We start from the raw sequence: 20,408 nt of genomic DNA, 5'->3' as shown, positions 1-20,408 counted from the left end.
TGCCAAACTTAACCAGATAAATGTCACTAACTAAAAACTGAACTCAATGCCAAACTTAACCAGATGAATGTCAGCAGCTAAAAACTGAACTCAATGCCAAACTTAACCAGATGAACGTCAGTAGCTAAAAAATTGAACTCAATACCAAACTTAACCAGATGAATGTCACTAACTAAAAACTGAACTCAATGCCAAACTTAACCAGATGAACATCAGTAGCTAAAAAATGAATTCAATGCCAAACTTAACCAGATGAACGTCAGTAGCTAAAAACTGAACTCAGTGCCAAACTTAACCAGATGAATGTCACTAACTAAAAACTGAACTCAATGCCAAACTTAACCAGATGAATGTCAGCAGCTAAAAACTGAACTCAATGCCAAACTTAACCAGATGAATGTCAGCAGCTAAAAAATTGAACTCAATACCAAACTTAACCAGATGAATGTCACTAACTAAAAACTGAACTCAATGCCAAACTTAACCAGATGAATGAACACTATATGCTCTACCATTGCTCAAGCAGAGCATAATAAAAACAAATAAAACTTAGTTCTTTGTTTAAAGCAGGTAGACACATACTTACTAATCATCTTGTCCTACAGTTTTTAACAACAGTATCTATCACCCAGCATTCAGATATGTTAGTAGAGTAAAACCTATTCTTAGAGACCACATCTTCTGCCAACAGAAAGTGGGTATGAGGTATATGGGTATTTGATCTGTTTATAATTGAACTGAAAATGTAGTTTAAAAACTAAACAGTGTAACCTTCTTTGGCCCTTCATTGGGTCCCATATATTGTAGGTCTTTGCTCAGACATTAATGTCACTTCCTGTAACCTGGCCACATCAATAAACTTGGTCACCTCTACAGACTGGCCTGCTCTGCAGACTGACCATCTCTGGTAACTAACCTCATCTGCAGATTAACCTCCTTTGTAACCTAGCCTTCTTTGCTGACTGGCCTCCTCTGCAACTGGGTCTCATCTGCTGGCTAGCCTCCTTTGCAGTCTGGTCTCCTCTGCTGATTGGCCTCCTCTGTAAAATGGCTTTGTTTGCCAGCTGGTCAATATTTTGGACCCAATAAGGTCATTCTAATACAGTAAAGATCGTTTATATAATGTTTCACAGGGGACTGGATTTTTGCAATGTTATAACTGAGAAATGTTATTTACAAACTCAAACTTTGTTTTACAGGAATGCTATATGTTCATATTCACAATGATGTCAACTTGACGACGTTGGACATAGATGTAGTAAATAAGTTTTACCACTCACTGAAACTCTCAATATGCACCGGAAAGAATTTGTCAATATATGTGTATCAGCTTCGTAGAAATTGTTAATAGTCAGATAATTTTTTTAATTAATCTGAATGACATGCAGTCAGTCATAAAGAACATCACATGTGTCACTCTTAACTTTTAGGTACAGGATAATGTATGCTATGCAATCAAGAACCTTGATGATTTGGTTACAACAGCTGGTTCTATGTCACTAACATCCTTGTCACTTCCAGCAGTAGAAAAATCATCACTAATTTCACAAATATTATCTTTAGCTGTTGGTATCAGAGATGTGACAATATCACTATGGGAATGTACATATTATGAGAAATCAACATCATCTCTACCAGACCCATAGCGAATCATGTGCAGCAGCAAATGTAAAACTATACCATCCTTGTTATACTGGATATGACATCTGTTTGCTCACTAAGGCAAATGTAAAACTATACCATCCTTGTTATTACTGGATATGACATTTGTTTGCTCACTAAGGCAAATGGAAAACTATACCATCCTTGTTATTACTGGATATGACATTTGTTTGCTCACTAAGGCAAATGGAAAACTATACCATCCTTGTTATTACTGGATATGACATTGGTTTGCGCACTAAGGCAAATGGAAAACTATACCAACCTTGTTATTACTGGATATGACATTGGTTTGCACACTAAGGCAAATGGAAAACTATACCATCCTTGTCATTACTGGATATGACATTTGTTTGCTCACTAAGGCAAATGGAAAACTATACCATCCTTGTCATTACTGGATATGACATTTGTTTGCTCACTAAGGCAAATGGAAAACTATACCATCCTTGTTATTACTGGATATGACATTTGTTTGCTCACTAAGGCAAATGGAAAACTATACCAACCTTGTTATTACTGGATATGACATTTGTTTGCTCACTAAGGCAAATGGAAAACTATACCATCCTTGTTATTACTGGATATGACATTTGTTTGCTCACTAAGGCAAATGGAAAACTAAACCAACCTTGTTATTACTGGATATGACATTTGTTTGCTCACTAAGGCAAATGGAAAACTATACCATCCTTGTTATTACTGGATATGACATTTGTTTGCGCACTAAGGCAAATGGAAAACTATACCATCCTTGTTATTACTGGATATGACATTTGTTTGTGCACTAAGGCAAATGGAAAACTATACCATCCTTGTCATTACTGGATATGACATTTGCTTGCTCACTAAGGCAAATGGAAAACTATACCATCCTTGTTATTACTGGATATGACATTTGTTTGCGCACTAAGGCAAATGGAAAACTATACCATCCTTGTTATTACTGGATATGACATTTGTTTGCGCACTAAGGCAAATGGAAAACTATACCATCCTTGTTATTACTGGATATGACATTTGTTTGTGCAGTAAGGCAAATGGAAAACTATACCATCCTTGTTATTACTGGATATGACATTTGTTTGCTCACTAAGGCAAATGGAAAACTATACCATCCTTGTTATTACTGGATATGACATTTGTTTGCTCACTAAGGCAAATGGAAAACTATACCATCCTTGTTATTACTGGATATGACATTTGTTTGCGCACTAAGGCAAATGGAAAACTATACCATCCTTGTTATTACTGGATATGACATTTGTTTGCGCACTAAGGCAAATGGAAAACTATACCATCCTTGTTATTACTGGATATGACATTTGTTTGTGCACTAAGGCAAATGGAAAACTATACCATCCTTGTTATTACTGGATATGACATTTGTTTGCTCACTAAGGCAAATGGAAAACTATACCATCCTTGTTATTACTGGATATGACATTTGTTTGCTCACTAAGGCAAATGGAAAACTATACCATTCTTGTTATTACTGGATATGACATTTGTTTGCTCACTAAGGCAAATGGAAAACTATACCATCCTTGTTATTACTGGATATGACATTTGTTTGCGCACTAATCCCTGTGATAAACAGTTTGTAGCATAGCCCATAAAACATCACACTGTGCACAACTCAGAATATACTCACTGTGGACATTACATTTATTTCACACTCAAGACTCATAAAATTTACCAGGATTAGAGCATACAATATTTTTAAAATAAAGATGACTCCTATGAACAAAAGAAAGATTTACTAAACTGTACTCAATTAAAGCCTTAATTGCACTGAACCAGTAACCCATGATATGATTTTAAATTACAGATTGTGAATGAGTTGTGATTATCATTATCTTGAACCTTTTTTACACCTGTTAATTTAGCAATTTTGAATGAGGTGTGATTATCATGCCATTGTTAACTGCCACTTTGGTTATGCCTTCATCATGCAAACAATCAGCATTGTTTACCTGGCTTCTGGTTGTCAAAGCTTTGCCAAATTAGTCTACTTCTTTATCCACATATCAGTTTTCATAAGTGTAGAAAAAATAGGTAGAGCTGAGTTACTCTCCTTGAGATGTGTCCACATTCCAATTTTCATGTGTAGGTGAAAAAGGTCTATGATATTAACAAGCAAACTGCATTAAATACAAAATTCACCAAGGTGTAAAAATTGAATTAACCTAGTTTGCTGTGGATGAGAAACTTTTGTCTAGATGTATTCACAATCAGACCTTGAAATGGGTAATTGTAGTAAAGCTCTATTTTCTTTGCATTTAATCTGCGCTTCATTTGAAATTCAATTCTTTTTCAATAGCAGTTTAGAAAAGCATTCTGATTTTACATTTATTGCTTCTATTAATTTTTTACTTTCATTTTCATCCATTTGGAACCCATTTCCCTGAGTTCTGATTTCTGTTTTTTATAGAATAAAAAGAAAAGACATATTGCTTTTGCATCATGTCTAATTAAATGCGTATTGTAAAAGAAATGCAAACAATTCAGCATTTATTACAGCAAGAAAAATATAACCACCTAAAATTAAAAAAAAGTTGTAGAGTATTTGTAAGCAAATTATTTTTTATTTGGTTTTATTCCAAAAAGTACTGTGTAGATTACAACATTAGTAATGATATCACATCAAGAACATTACCAAAGCTTGTAAATAGTGAAGGTAGTCAAGTCCAAAATACTGAGGCTGTAACAAACAAACAGCTGAAAATACAAAGGTCAGTCAAGCATGAAAAAAAGGTCACAGTGACCAAAATGTGGAATGGTGCATCTATTCTCCTTTAGATGCACATAATTAATAATACTTTTTGTGAGTGTAGCAGAAATATGGTCCAAAACACTTAGGCTGTAATGAATGCATAATGAACAAAGGACTGAACGTACAAAGGAATGCATGACCCAGCAAAACACTGTGTCCCCATTAAACTTCATTGGTGAGAGGCTAAATTTCCCAATCATATCATAGTAATTTGAGAGATAACACAGATTTCATTCTGTATCAGCCGATATTTTTCAATAATGTATGTGGATTTACAAAATCAACTTGTACCTATTTGCTTAAGTAAAAACAAAAACTTACTTGACAACAAGAGGTGCCTCAATTTTGTCTGGATTTTCCCAGTACTCGAGGTCCACACCAAACTTAACATTAGGTGCCTCTTCCAAAAGCTTCTTCTTTCTGGACTCAAGCAAGACTGAGGCCTGGGACCCAGATCTAGAAGGCAATTCCTTCTGATCTACCGAGGTAGTGATGCTGGCATCAGAAGATGAAGGATTGGGTTTGGTCTGCATGCCTAAGGTTGAGGTAGAATTCTCACTGGACAACATTTCAAAGGTGACTGTGCTATGAAAAACAAAAAAAACAAAACATTCCAAATAATTTACTAAAATGCATCTTGTGGAATTAACCAAAATTCACCTGAAGAAAGATTTCATGACATGGCATTACTTAAAATACTAACTGTAACTTTAATATTACCAATAACTGTATATTTTTATGAGAAAAACCAAAGAAACAAACAAACAGACATTACTCCTATGCATCTGTATTAAGTCTCAAACTAGTCATTGTTTTTGTTAACTCAGCTGTGAATAGGTATAAGCTTTGAATGGGACATCAATATGCATTTGTTGGACATCCCTGATCTGCCATAAAAAGTGGAATAAGCCCAAAACATTCATTAGTTCAGAAAGAATTGAATCTCCTGCAAGGACTGGCTAGATTATGACATTTTTATCTTTATTTTAAAAGACTTCAGAGAATAAATCTGACTTTAAATTGACAATATATACTTAAATTATAATTAGTATGAATAAATACAGTTTTTAATAACCCTTCTTTCATACAACCATAATCTGTACCATTTACAATATCTTGTTTTCTGATGGTAACATACTGATGTCACATACTGGAACCTAAAGTTTCAATATTAAGTATCTGCATCCAGCAATATGGAAATGTAATGTCTAAATTTGATGGCATACTCATAAATGGAGGTCATAGCTTGGATACTCATAAATGTAGGTCATAGGTTAGATACTCATAAATGTAGGTCATAGTTAGGTTGGATACTCATAAATGTAGGTCATAGCTTGACTGGATTCTCAAAAATGTACGCCATAGTTTGACTGGATACTCATAAATGTAGGCCTTATATTTTTTAATTTATCCAGGTGAATAATCTCATTATTTTACAAATAATCATTAGGCAAAACTTTTCAGGATCAGAAAATCTGAATCATATTTGGTCAAATTTTAGTGTCAATAAGAATTTTTATTTTAGAAAAGATGTGCAAAATTGGCAAGGTCAAATTATTACTGCCAAGAGCAAGATGTTAAGGTCTGACTCTTTTCCAAAATCAGAATCCTAATTCTCTGTAAAAATAACAAGGTCCATTGGGCAAGTGTGGAAAAGGATAATGATAATGAGAGAGACAGACAGACACACAGACAGACAGACAGAAAGATTACATTAGGTCATAACAGTTTCTAAACCTTAAACATTTTCCACCCAACAACTTCAATGACAATGAAGATGCCTCTGTTGTTTTCTGACTTGTGTGAGGCTTTCTAAAGTTTGTTCAAAGACAGTCACAAATGAAATTTTATCTTTTCTTAATGAAGCAGAGTCAATGTATCTGAGATTTACCTGGTTGGTGCACTGGAAGATGTTCCTATGATCTTCTTAATGTTGGCTTTGTATGAGGTGGGGTCCATCTCATCTTCCTCCTCCACCCTATTCTTCAGATTCCAGTCTGACTTAGTCATCTTGCCCTTAAATGCAGGGATAGAGTGGGACTTGGACTTAGGTTTTGATTTTGTTTGCTCAGGCTTCAGTGGCTCCAAACCTTGAAATGAAATAAGTATTTTTTAATGACTTTCTGTGACAATTATGATGCTCTACTAACTGTTACATAATAATGACTGACTGATAATCTTGAATAATGAAGAATTCAAATACTGAAATAGTACAATAGGTTGATCAGAAAATAATTCTGTGACAGAATCAAAACCATGCTTTTGATTAGAATGACTAAACAACCATACATCAAGAACATATTTACTGCATAAAAAAGTAAATAGTTTAAAATGCCCAATGAAGAAAACAATAAACAATATCTTTCAAATAAAAATACAGCAAGAATCAAATGGTATTGTTGTTGTTGTTGTTGTAGGGTTTAATGCCATTTTCGGCAATGTGATAGGCTATACATGGCGGCCAGTATTAATTGTGGAGGAAGAACCCAGGAAAACCCAGGAAAGAACCACTGACCCATAAGAAGCTACTGGCAAGCTTTCTCACATACCCTCATAGGCCGAACCTGAGACTTGAACCTACACAGACAGAGGTGAGATGACAGTGATCTGTAATGGTGAGCACTTTAGATGACTTGGCCAATTGAGGCATCATCAATTGGTGTATATGACACAAAACACAATATGAATCACTTTTAACTTTCATTATCACAATTTTCATGGGTTGCTTAAAATGATGAAAAGGTTCAGAGTGTTCTCTAGTAACAAGTGGAGGTAGTTACTGCCGACTTAAAGGATTCAGTGCCAATCAATCTATCCAAGAAGAGACCACTCTAGCCTGACTTCCTATCTGGCAAGCATGTTTCTTGTTGTTACCTTCATTGATAAAACAAGCCAAAAATGGTGAATTTTTGTTTAGCTTGGAAGTGTTTGATTTCTAAGGTAAGTAATGGTCACACAATGTATTATGATCATGTAATGTATCTGAAGAATATATATGTATTTTTAAATGATTTTTACTGTATGTGACAAATGTATTTTGTAGTGACATAGATAAATGCACCCCTTATAACAACATTGTTCAAGAAAGACATAAAAGCTTAATTCATTGTAAGTGGGTACCCTATACTAAATGATGTTGCAAGCATATGGGGTTATCTTGTGTACAAAACCACACAAAGCAGGATATTCAGTGATGTACAGTGCAAAGTGTACAGATCATATTTCACTTGTGCTGGTGGAGAGTGATTTGGAGTGCAGTTTAGTGAGTCATAAATGTGCAATATCATGTTGCTAGCTGTAACTTCTCACCAATGAAACCTCCATTCAACTCAACTCAAAAGTGGATTATACCCAGTTAGTTTCTGGATTACTTTTAGATTCCTAAAGGACTTGCTGCATGTGGTAATGTCATGGGTCATACACCAATTAAGTAAATTAACCAACTGCACAGTGTTGATCAGGCCTGATTCCACCTGTAAATTCTGGTGACTGGAGATTTCAATGTGTAGTTGGGTGTACATCATTGGATAAAACAGATATTGATGGAAAACGGGCAATATACTTGAACATCAATTTACACATGGTTTTTATCCTCCAAGAACTCTTTCTTTTGTAATTGTTTTAAGTTTTTTGTCATCAGCCATATTTGATGGCAAAATCAGCTTCATCCATATAAAATTAACAGGCCTGCAAACCAGGATGCTTCTTTTTCAAATTTGCCCAAAATCTGTTTAGCATTTTTAAGAAGTCATTTTGAGGTTTTTCTTGTTTTAGTAATAGCACACACACTGGATGGTAGATAAAAACATTTGTATAACAGTGAAAGTCCTGCATGCCAGAATGCTGTCAAATTTGGTCAATTCTGTTGAGAAGGTTGAGTAGTGTTTGAGAAGAAATTGTTCAAAGATGTTTTCGAATTGTAATAACCATTGTTTCAGCCAGAATTGAAAAATATACAGGTAATGAGGACACAATTGTGCAATTTAGACAGCAACCATGGTCACTTTGCACATATATAATGAATTATGTAAGCTTTCAGCACCTTCATTAACCTTTTGGGGATGGGGTGCTAGTAACTCATTAAACCTTTTGTAATGGAAACGGCAGCATCAGTCAAACTAAGAGAAAGTTTAACACCCATGCATGCTCTCTTTACAATGCAAATGAGGGTAAACAGTGAGACCATCCAAATGCTTTTCTGGTCAAGTACACTTTACAAAGTGTGAAAAGATTAGAAAGAAATTTAATATTACTCAAGGAGAAAAGGATTATTTTAACAATCTTTTTAGAGAGGCATCATAAAATGAAAAACAAGAAGTGCACTGGTTAAAAATGGCTGGGTGAGGTGACCCACTAAATAAAGCTAGATGGAACACTGGTAACAGTTACTATATTTAATGATCAATCAGCATCATTTACCAGCTGTACATTAATTCTGAACATTACTTTCAGCATTTTATTGTCTGGGTCATGCTGAAGAAATGAGAGCTAGGCATCTTTCCCAAGAACACACAGGCAACCAATCTCAACCGGCCTGGGTAGGTGTCAAACCCAACACCCTTGAATTATAAGTTTGACGTTCTACCAAATCACCTGCAGCTCCCTTAATTTTAATAATGGCAGCCACATCTCATCATGGATTGGAATTGCTTGAATAAAACTAAAAGGTCCTCATGCCAATTTTGAGAAATTCTGCTCAGTAGCTCTGGAGTAGAAGTTGCTTAAAGGTTTCTCCATTTGTGCACCAGCTCCCCTATTTCTTGATGGATTGGCTTCATTTGTGAAAATCTTCAAGTCCTTTATACCAGAATGCTGTCAAATTTGATCAAACTCTTATTATCAGTTTTGGAGAAATTTTATAATGGTTTGTAGTAATATTAGTAATGGCAACTATATCTGACTGTGGATCAGAATGATTTGCACAGAATTGATAGGCCATCATGCCAGAATGCTTCTTGTGAACTGAACCAAAACTTGTCTGGTGGTTTTTGATAAGTTAAAAACCTTAAGTACCGATGGATGTATGATGAAGGATGAATACAGCTGCAGCTCATGGAGATGTCAGATTTATGGACTCCCACAGGGGTCTGTTCTTTTGCCAAGTCTGTTCAATATTTATATCAATGACTTGCCTAAAACAAAGTTGCACATATTTATGAATGTAGATGATATTGTTCTCAGGAGCCAAAGTTGCTCATTTACTGAGCATGAGAAGGTACTGAACAAGGATCTGGAGGAAATTATGGACTTCTTCAAGAAATGGCACCTACAGCCGAGCACAACAAAGACAGCCTCCAGCATCTTCCACTGTAACAATGCAAAAAAGAACTGTGAGCTTTGTATCCTTCTCAATGGGTGGCACATAAAATATAACCTGATACCAACATACCTTGGTGTGACTTAAGACAGATCACTGACATTCTACAACCACCTGAAGAAAACTGCAGCAAAACTTAGCACTTGAAACAACCTACTTCACAAACTAGCTGGCTCAACCTGGAGTGCTATTGTTCAGACATTCAAGACATCAGCACTGGCTGTCTGTTATTCGACAGACAAGTATCGCACTCCTGTCTGGGCTTGATCGTTCCATACCAAATTAATTTACGTCCAGATCAACACAACAGTTGCAAATAATCTCTGGAACACTACGTCCTACTCATTTACCATGGCTGCTGGTACTCAGTGACATTTCTCCTCCACATCTCCATCACCTGGAAGCACTACAAAATTGCTGGCTAAGGTCTATGCCAGTAAGAAACTTCCACTGTACGTGGACACCACTTCACATCCAGCAGTCCGCTTGGCTCTGAGACATCCAATCTGGTTAGTTCCATTGCTGGCGGATATGACAGCTGTTTCAGCATGAAGTGATGAGTGGTCTTCAACAGATGTTGTAAACCACTCCCTCATAGCTGAGCCATTTGTCTGCCCTCCTGGCTTTAACCTTCCACAACATCTGTGGACCACGCTAAACCATTTCTGGACAGGACAGGGGCATTGTGCAATCAACCATGTATGATGGGGCCAGGCCACTGACTCTTCCTGCAGCTGTAGAGCTCTGCAGACCATATCACACATTGTGAACAACTGTCCACTGGCAAAGTTCCCTGGTGAACTGCAGGCTCTGCACTTTACTGATGATGATGCTGTTAACTGGCTGAGCACTCCATCTCTCTAGTGGTATGAAACTTCTGATCAACCAGTGAGATGCTGAATTATCTAATCAACAAGGATTTTTTAAACTATGAGTAACAGTCTCGATTAACAGTCTGGTTTATGTGGCACAACAAACATGAAGATTGTTTAGTGCTGGAGCAAATGGAGTAAAATGCCTCACTCTGTGTCACTACACAGTAGGCAACCCATGTGAAATGCCTTACCCTGGGTCATAACAAAGTAGGCAACCCATATGAAGTGCCTTGCCCTGGGTCACTACACAGTAGGCAACCCATGTAAAGTACCTTGCCCTGGGTCACTACACAGTAAGCAACCCATGTAAAGTGCCTCACTCTGTGTCACTGCACAGTAGGCAACCCATGTGAAATGCTTTACAATGGGTCACAACACAGTAAGCAACTCAAGTAAAGTACCTTGATCTGGGTCAATACACAATAGGCAACCCATGCAAAGTACCTTGCCATGGGTCATGACACAGCAGGCATCCCATGTAAAGTGCCTTGCCCTGGGTCACAACACAGTAAGCAACTCAAGTAAAGTACCTTGCCCTGGGTCATGACGCAGCATGCAACTGATGTAAAGTACCTTGACCTGGGTTAATACACAATAGGCAACCCATGTAAAGTACCTTGACCTGGGTCATGACACAGCATGCAACCCATGTAAAGTACCTTGACCTGGGTCATGACACAGCATGCAACCCATGTAAAGTACCTTGACCTGGGTCACCACATAGTAGGCAACCCAGGCTAATCTGAATTAATTTGAACCTTTTCAGTATCAAATCCCTGCACACTAATTAATGAGTCATAGCTCCTATCTCGATCAATACCTGAATACATTTAGTTAATTGCAATAAGTATAAATCAAGTTTTGTCAAAATATTAATGTTTTAGAAGATCTTAATATAAACATGTTCGAAATAACTTTTAAAAATTTCTTATTAAACTTGAAACTGACTACATGTTAAAACTCCAACATCTGAGTTGTGCAGTAAATGAGGTGCTACAGATATAAATGATTTATTTGTGTACTGTGATAATATATCAAGTGTAATGCATACTACTGAATATAGAAAGGGTGTTATAAATTAACACAACTGCCATACTGAATATAGGGAGGGTATTATAAATTAACACAACTGCCATACTAAATATAGAGAGGGTGTTATAAATTAACACAACTACCAAATTCTGAATATAGGGAGGGTATTATAAATTAATACAATTGCCATACTGAATATAGGGAGGGTATTATAAATTAACATAACTAGCAAATTCTGAATATAGGGAGGGTATTATAAATTAACACAACTGCCATACTGAATATAGGGAGGGTATTATAAATTAACACAACTGCCATACTGAATATAGGGAGGGTATTATAAATTAACACAACTGCCATACTGAATATAGAGAGGGTGTTATAAATTAACACAACTGCCATACCGAATATAGGGAGGGTATTATAAATTAACACAACTGCCATACTGAATATAGGGAGGGTATTATAAATTAACACAATTGCCATACTGAATATAAACAGGGTGTTATAAATTAACACAACTACCAAATTCTGAATATAGGGAGGGTGTTATAAATTAATACAATTGCCATTCTGAATATAGTGAGGGTGTTATAAATTAACACAATTGCCATACTGAATATAGGGAGGGTATTATAAATTAACACAACTGCCATACTGAATATAGAGAGGGTATTCTAAATTAACACAACTACCATACTGAATATAGAGAGGGTGTTATAAATTAACACAACTACCAAATTCTGAATATAGGGAGGGTGTTATAAATTAATACAATTGCCATACTGAATATAGGGAGGGTGTTATAAATTAATACAATTGTCATACTGAATATAGAGAGGGTGTTATAAATTAACACAACTGCCATACTGAATATAGAGAGGATATTCTAAATTAACATAATTACCATATTCTGCACGCAGATGTGATGGGATTACTGGTTCATATCCTTCTTTCTCTTGCACTTCTTCAAACTCATCTTCATCTGTTAAAAAGAGCAAATATTTTCAGCATCATATGATGTGGTATACCATATAGATGAGACTTCATTTTGTTCAGCTTGCCATTTATTTAGCTAGAAAGTTAAAAACTTTAATGTTGAGCTTAATGAAGATAACTTAAAAACTGACCTTCATCTAGTGTGTGGATGGATAGACATAGACAAACAAACACACAGCCACCAAAATAATGACTACGTTGGGCGTCCACTACGACAGATCTGACACCAAATTATGTTACATTATAAAATAATTCAACATTCCTGATGAAGAAATTCAATATTGAATTCACTTAACATTATCTGCAAATGAAAATACCAAAAAATACCATTCAAGTCACAACATATTTATCTCAATGATTTTATTAACATTGAAAACATTCTAAAACAAACTGATACCATTACATATTTATTTGTAACAAACTGTCATCTTTTTATAATACAGGGTGTGTACACTAAACAAGGTTCAATGGAACAGTGTCTCACCTGCTGAATCACTAAGTGTCAGGACTCGGGACAAATGTTCTCAAGCACTCTTGTCCCTATGATGAGTGAGTTGCAGCAGTTACTCATCTTACTCAACATAATACACTTCTCTATGTGAGTTGCAGCAGTTACTCATCTTACTCAACACAATACACTTCTCCATGTGAGTTGCAGCAGTTACTCATCTTACTCAACACAATACACTTCTCCATATGAGTTGCAATGGTTACTTGTCTTGCTCAACACAATACACTTATCCATGTGAGTTGCAGTGGTTACTTGTCTTGCTCAACATAATACACTTCTCCACGTGAGTTGCAGCAGTTACTCATCTTACTCAACACAATACACTTCTCCATATGAGTTGCAATGGTTACTTGTCTTACTCAACCCAATGCACTTCTCCATTTGAGTTGCAATGGTTACTTGTCTTGCTCAACACAATACACTTATCCATGTGAGTTGCATTGCTTACTTGTCTTACTCATCCCAATACACTTCTCCATATGAGTTGCAATGGTTACTTGTCTTACTCAACCCAATACACTTCTCCATTTGAGTTACAATGGTTACTTGTCTTACTCAAGACAATACACTTATCCATGTGAGTTGCAGTGGTTACTTGTCTTGCTCAAAACAGTACACTTCTCCATGTGAGTTGCAATGGTTACTTGTCTTGCTCAACACAATATACTTCTCCATGTGAGTTGCAATGGTTACTCATTTTACTCAACACAATACACTTACACATGTGAGACACAACAGTTACCTTGCTCAACACATTACACTTCTCCATGCAAGTTGCAAGAATTACTCATCTTACTAAGGATTAAGGAAAAATGTTTTCAAGCACTCTTGTCCCTATGATGAGTGAGCTGCAGCAGTTACTCATTTTACTGAATGCAATACACTTATACGTTGCAACAGTTACTCATTTTACTCAACAAAATGCACTTCTCCATATATACATATATATATATATATATATATATATATATATATATATATATATATATATATATATATATATATACACACACACATACAGAGAGAGAGAGAGAAAGACAGACAGAGAGAGAGAGAGAGAGAGTTTTAAATCTGCTTTAATAAAAATAACATGTCTCAAAATTAGTGGTTGTCTACTAATCCGATCTTAGCAAAGTTCTCATTTTAACTATTAGTTTCATACATAATTTGAATGACTGGTAATTTTATCACTGTCGCCAGTCAGGATTCTGTGGGAGGACTATTCAAAATTCAACAGGACAAGTAAATTTCTCAGTGTTCTGGACTAACAACAAGAAGGCAAAAGTGATCAATAACTGATAAACGCTAGCTGTTAAATGATGCTGGATCAGCATCTGCTGAACCCAGGCAGTAACAAAGTTTTACTTGACCCAGTGAATTTCAACTAAATAGGACAAGTAGTTTTCCTTATCCTTGGGTGTTTTACCTGCTAAATCACCATATTTTACACAAAATCTTTACATTGTTGAATACGAAGACTGTCTCTTAGTCTGTTAATACAAGGGAGATAAATACAAACCTGTGTCACTACTCTCAATGTTGCCTCTATCGGCAGGGACCAGGTCTAGCTCCAGACATTTTCTCTTACAGTTTTCCAGCTTAGTCTTCAAATCAATGGCTTTCTTCACATCTCTGTCTTCACCTCCTGCTTTGGTAATCTCCTATAATACATGGTTTAAATTAAAATCTCCAGTGAAGTATACTGACCTTGTTTTAATTTATAAAACCCAATAAAAATGCATAAGTCATTGCCTGTGTACTAACTCCCATAGATCTCAGGCAATATGGTTCATTTGCTTAGAAATATAGCTTTATATATCTTTATTTATTAGCGACAGCTCATGCTTGCAGTATTAATGACATGGTTGTTTTGATAATCTGGGCATGGTCATTTAGGGAATACACTAGAACCTGTCTTGAAAGACCACCTCTTTTGCCAAAAAAGTATGGTCTCTCAAGACAGGTGGTCTCTCATAACAGGTTACAATGCTATATAATCAATAAATTTGTGCACTGAGAATGTGGTCTCTCAAGACAGGTGGTCTCACATAGCAATGGTCTTTCAAGACAGGTTTTACTGTATTAGCTGGTTCTGTTCACAAACTAGCACCCCAATTTTCCAAATCAAACTGATTTACCTTTAGTCTAAAGAATAGTGTTTTTGTTGGTTTTAGAGGCACTTTTAACACAATATATCTCTGTAACTTGCACAGGAAATGGGAGCTAAATGCCTTTCCTGACTGACACAGTGAGACAGCCAACCTGGGTTGGCCAGAGTGGGTATCTAGCCAGTGGCCCTTGAACTGAGTCCAATGCTCTGCCAAATAAACTACTGCAACTCCTCAAAAAGAATATTGAGTAAAGAATAATCAGACATGATCTATTCCTTCCTCTTGTCAATTTACACTTAAACAGAATGATACTGCTGCCATATCTGCTGCTGTTCAAAGTAACTTTTGGGTCCCTGTGTGACTGAGTGGTCTAAGTGCCCACTTTTACTAATTATTGTCATCTCCCCTCTGTCAGCATGGGTTTGAGTCTTGGGCTCTTCCTGTGTATGTATGTGAGAAAGCTTGCCGGTTATACTGGCCACTATGTATAGCCTATCACGTGCTGAAAAATGGCATTAAGCCCACAACATCAAAACATCTTATTCAGTTTTATGTTGATAGTCAGCAATGTCCATTTCTAGAGAACTCAACAGCAGCATCTCAGCATGATGTTGAAGCAACCATGGATGAAAATAAATTTCACTTCAATGTTCTCTTGAGGGGAGTTTTTCAAATTATTAAGAAAACATTCAGTAGAAAAATCAACAATTACTTTTCTGGCATTCTATGATATCACATGATCTTTCATAAAAACTCAACAGTAAAATGCCTTAGCTTCCCACTCACTTCTGGCTGAACAAGCGTAAAATGATTAATCTTCCCTCCCCTTCTTGTAAAACTAATTTAAAATGTCTGATCTAACTCTGAACCCAACCCCCACTTAAAGGGTAAAAAATGTATTTTCATCTATGTATATACATATATACATATATATATATCATATATACAAAGGGAAGTAGCTCTTACAGGTCAACTCCCCTTGTTCCCACCAGGCTGCCAAACATATCCCAGATGTCACCAGTTTAAGCATTAGTGAAACCTATGATAGGATGCTCACATTTGCAGGGAAGGCTGGGAGGGACTCAAAATAATGTGATCAAGTATGTATTTTCTGAGAAACAGAATTTATACAAAAATGTCTTTTTTCCATCAAATACATTACTCAGTCAAACTAACATTATGAGAATAGGTAAGAGGATGAGAAAAAGTTTGAGCATTGAACCTCTTCTCACATCACCCTGTATGAGCACAATGACTGCTCTAATGAAAGAATGAACTCTCCCAAAATGAGTTCAGTCAACCAAATATTATGTGTTTATACACTTGTGAGGGTGATCATTATGAGACCCTGTACATGTCTATCGCCTTATATTGAGAATTACCCAGGTGAATCTAGAAAAAGTTGCAAGATCATGCCATTATGAACACGGCATAGTAACTATACGGGGCACTACCAGTTGCCCAATAAGATTCAGTTCTCTCCTTTGCAAAGTTTTGTCATGCAAATAGAAACTATGAAAGTATACTGAGTACGCCAGTCAATTAACACTACTGTGTCTCGAATTGACCAGGCTCATGGAAATCACTTATATTTTGTAATCCAAAGCCTTCATCAGTTGTACCTGATCCCGAGTTCAACGTATGCCAATCTAATAACTCCATTTAACCAAGTGCCCAGTGCTTGTGGGGTATGTCTTGCTTTCCTGCCTTATCTGATAGGAAAAGCCTTATGCAGATATCACAAACATTCACCATGTGCCTCTGATAGCATCTCCATACTGGATCTTGCATCTTCAAGTTTCTCAGTGGATAGATTGAGCAGAGAAAGAGGATAGCTCTTTGCTGCTTGTCTAATGATAACCTGTCTTTAGAAATGAAACCAGGTTGTGTTATTAGTATGACTGCACCATTTGAACAAAACTGCATGAAGTTTGGATCCACAGAAAGCATATGCAATTTACTCACCCCGCAAGCTGTCACTAGTACTATCAAGAAGCAAGTCTTGTATGATAACTGTTTCAATGAGGTGTAAGGCAGGGGCTCAAACTTTAAGAGTTGAGCCATGTCAAGAAGTCAGTTAGAAGACAAGTCAGAATGGTCCTTGGTGTCAGAATGGTCCTTGATGTCAGACTGGTCCTTGGTGCAACCAATATTGTCACTTGTATGATTATCTGAATGTGTCTGAAATCACATAACTGTTTCCAATGATTATGATTGGGACTAGATTCTTGTCTTCAATGAGGAAAAGAAAGAAGTTAAACAGATGGGGAATGGAGGCTGAGTAGTGTGATGTCATTAACATGGCACAAGTTGCTGAAAAGCTTCCACTTCTCTTCACATGTCATCCATCCTGAACTTTGAGGCAGTAACAAATTGATTGAATCAACTTGAGTCAATAAAAGATCTCAGTTGTTCATTTTTTTTTTATTGGTTTTCACAAACCAGAAAATGTCCAGAATGAAACCACTGCCCACTTTACAAGCAAAAGTTATGTCTCCTTCTATATAACATCTGCCTTCATGGGATCATTTGTGATTACTGTCATGATGGGAGATGACAAAATCGGAGACAGCTGGATGAATGTTTTCTGGAGCCCCTCCAAAATAACTTGCTGGCTTGAAGGATGGCAAATTATTAATTGTGGCAGCAAGCTTCTCTCCAGAGAAACCTTGCTTTCTCTTCCTCCATCCTGGCCTACCAGCAGAAATTAGGGGCATATGGCTGCTATTAACTTGCCTAGTCAAGAAAAGGTTAATGCTGTTGTTTGAAATTACCTGTGATCTTTCTGTCAATGATCATCCCTTCTCTAGTATGCCAACTGACAGAGTTTTTAAGATTCTTATGAGAAAGTAAAAAGATGGACTGAATTATTTGTATGTAAAAAGTCCACATTTGCAGGTCCTCTTAAACTGTTTCCAAAGCACTCCTCTTTGGGATGAGTGAAATGCAATTGATATTCATCCCTGTCATCACCTTACTCAACACAGTACACTTACCAATACAATATTCATGCTCCTACTAATCAATATTAGCACCCAATGCAAGTCTTCCTAAACAGTACTAGTATCCAACACAAGTCTTATAAAAAAAATACTAGCACTCAATGTTATTGTACTAAACAATACTGGCTCCCAATGCAAGTCTTACTAAACAATACTGGCTCCCAATGCAAGTCACACTAAACAATACTTGTTCCCAATGCAAGTCTTACTAAACAATACTGACACCCAACCAAAGTCTTACTAAACAATACTGGCTCCCAATGCAAGTCTAACTAAACAATATTGACACCCAACCAAAGTCTTACTAAACAATACTGGCTCCCAGTGCAAGTCACACTAAACAATACTGGCTCCCAATGCAAGTCTTAGTGCTTAGAGTATCCACCTCGGATGCGGGAGGTCATGGGTTCAATCCCAGGCCGAGTCATACCAAAGACTTACAAAAATGGTATTAACAGCTGCCTTCCTTGGTGCTCAGCATTAAGAGGTTAGTGTTAGGACTGGTCGGACTGGTGTCAGGATAATGTGACTGGGTGGGACATCATGCTACATGTCTGCGGCATGATGCCCCAGTGCTAGACATCACCATAAACTGTCATACTGCAGACATCGTAGTGATATGACTGAAAAATTGTTAAAGCTATGTTAAAAATATCCAAATCACACACATATACTAATCAATACTGATTCTCAATACAAGTCTTACTAATCATACTGATTCCCAATACAAGTCTTACTAATCAATACTGATTCCCAATGCAAGTCTTACTAATCATACTGATTCCCAATACAAGTCTTATTAATCAATACTGATTCCCAATGCAAGTCTTACTAAACAATACTGGCTCCCAATGCAAGTCTTACTAAACAATACTGGCTCCTATTGCAAGTCTTACAAATCAATACTGGCACCAATGCAAGCTTGATACTAGAAGAGTTTTAATCCTGCTGTCTTCTCTATGAACATAACACTTTCCTGATTTGAACCCATTTTAGAATCAAGTCCATGTGTATAAAAAGCAAAGTCTGATTCCTTTGTGACATGTTCTGGACCAAAAACAAGTGGGCAAAATAGGTAAAAATAATCAATAATTGATGTATGCCAGCTATTAAGTAATACTGGGTATCAAAGCTTGTTACGGGTAGAAAATGCACATTGATATTTTCCAGGTGTGAATTCGCATCTGCTCTGCCCAGGGATGAGTAAGAAGTAACATTTTCCTCACTAGTCAATTTTAACGTGGTCAGGACATGAGGATGTTTGTTTTTCCTGAGCAAATCTTACGTCTGGCTGGTGTTTTAACATCTACTTTCAAATTTATCCAACCATGGACTGTATCTACATACATGCATTATCAAGGCCACCCAAAGCATCGGATTCTGCATTGAAAATTACTCTAATAGTCAGCAGATTTCTGCTTTTTTTAGCACGATCTGAAAATAAAATTCCCCACAAAGGTGAGTAGGAGGTCTCAAAGTTTACAAAATATGACAAAGTTTAACACTGTGTTCCCAGTGTGAACTATGAATTAATAAGCAAAGATTTATCATAATGTATTTTCATTAACTTTACTTATCAAATGGGGAAATGAGGAAGATAAGCTTTAATTTACCTAGATCACACATTGCAGACAATGTCTTGTTACAGTATAACATTAGACTGGTCTTTTTAACTTGTACATAAAATATGAGTGGACTAAACAGTAACCAGTCTACCTGAACAATCCGATTGCCTGAGCACAAAGACTGACTGCAAATATGCAAGCACCCAAATGATCTATACAGCAACTGAATCTCAACTAAGTGAATAGTTCCACAATCTCCAAAATATCTGGCAAAAACTCAATAAATTAAACTCATGATCATTTCAATTACAGCTCAATTACATATTATTTTGATGATTAAGTGGTAACTAAAATTTCACAGGTTTTCCAACTACAATGAATATTTGCAAAATTAAAGGGCTTTTCCTGGTCAGCAGTAAACCCATTCTTTCTACCAACTTTTCCCAATTTCCCAGTAGCATGGGAACCCCTGTAATGGGTTCTTTAGAGGCACTGATCAAAGTTGCATACAAAAGTTTAAACTGCTAACTTCTGGAATACAGGTGGGCCATTTATGAG

General features: G+C 36.4%; 1 protein-coding gene across 2 annotated transcripts in view; it reads right to left on the bottom strand.

The window, feature by feature from the left end:
- LOC149794738 (UV-stimulated scaffold protein A-like) overlaps window positions 1-20,408 on the bottom strand; it is a 72,234-nt gene that overhangs the window by 27,287 nt on the left and 24,539 nt on the right. For both annotated transcript variants that reach the window (XM_089964355.1, XM_089964356.1), the window contains exons 7-10: window positions 14,692-14,833; window positions 12,570-12,647; window positions 6,330-6,528; window positions 4,760-5,023 (exon numbers count right to left, since the gene is read on the bottom strand). In XM_089964355.1, coding sequence (XP_089820481.1) covers window positions 4,760-5,023; window positions 6,330-6,528; window positions 12,570-12,647; window positions 14,692-14,833 — 683 coding nt within the window. The remainder of the gene's footprint in view (window positions 1-4,759; window positions 5,024-6,329; window positions 6,529-12,569; window positions 12,648-14,691; window positions 14,834-20,408) is intronic.

This window comes from Sinohyriopsis cumingii, chromosome 7 (assembly GCF_028554795.1).
Source record: "Sinohyriopsis cumingii isolate HCF-2022 chromosome 7, ASM2855479v2, whole genome shotgun sequence".
In the NCBI taxonomy this organism is placed as follows: Eukaryota; Metazoa; Mollusca; class Bivalvia; order Unionida; family Unionidae; genus Sinohyriopsis; species Sinohyriopsis cumingii.
The sequence above is the reverse complement of the archived record's forward strand: the minus strand, read 5'-3'. Positions and strand labels throughout refer to the sequence as shown.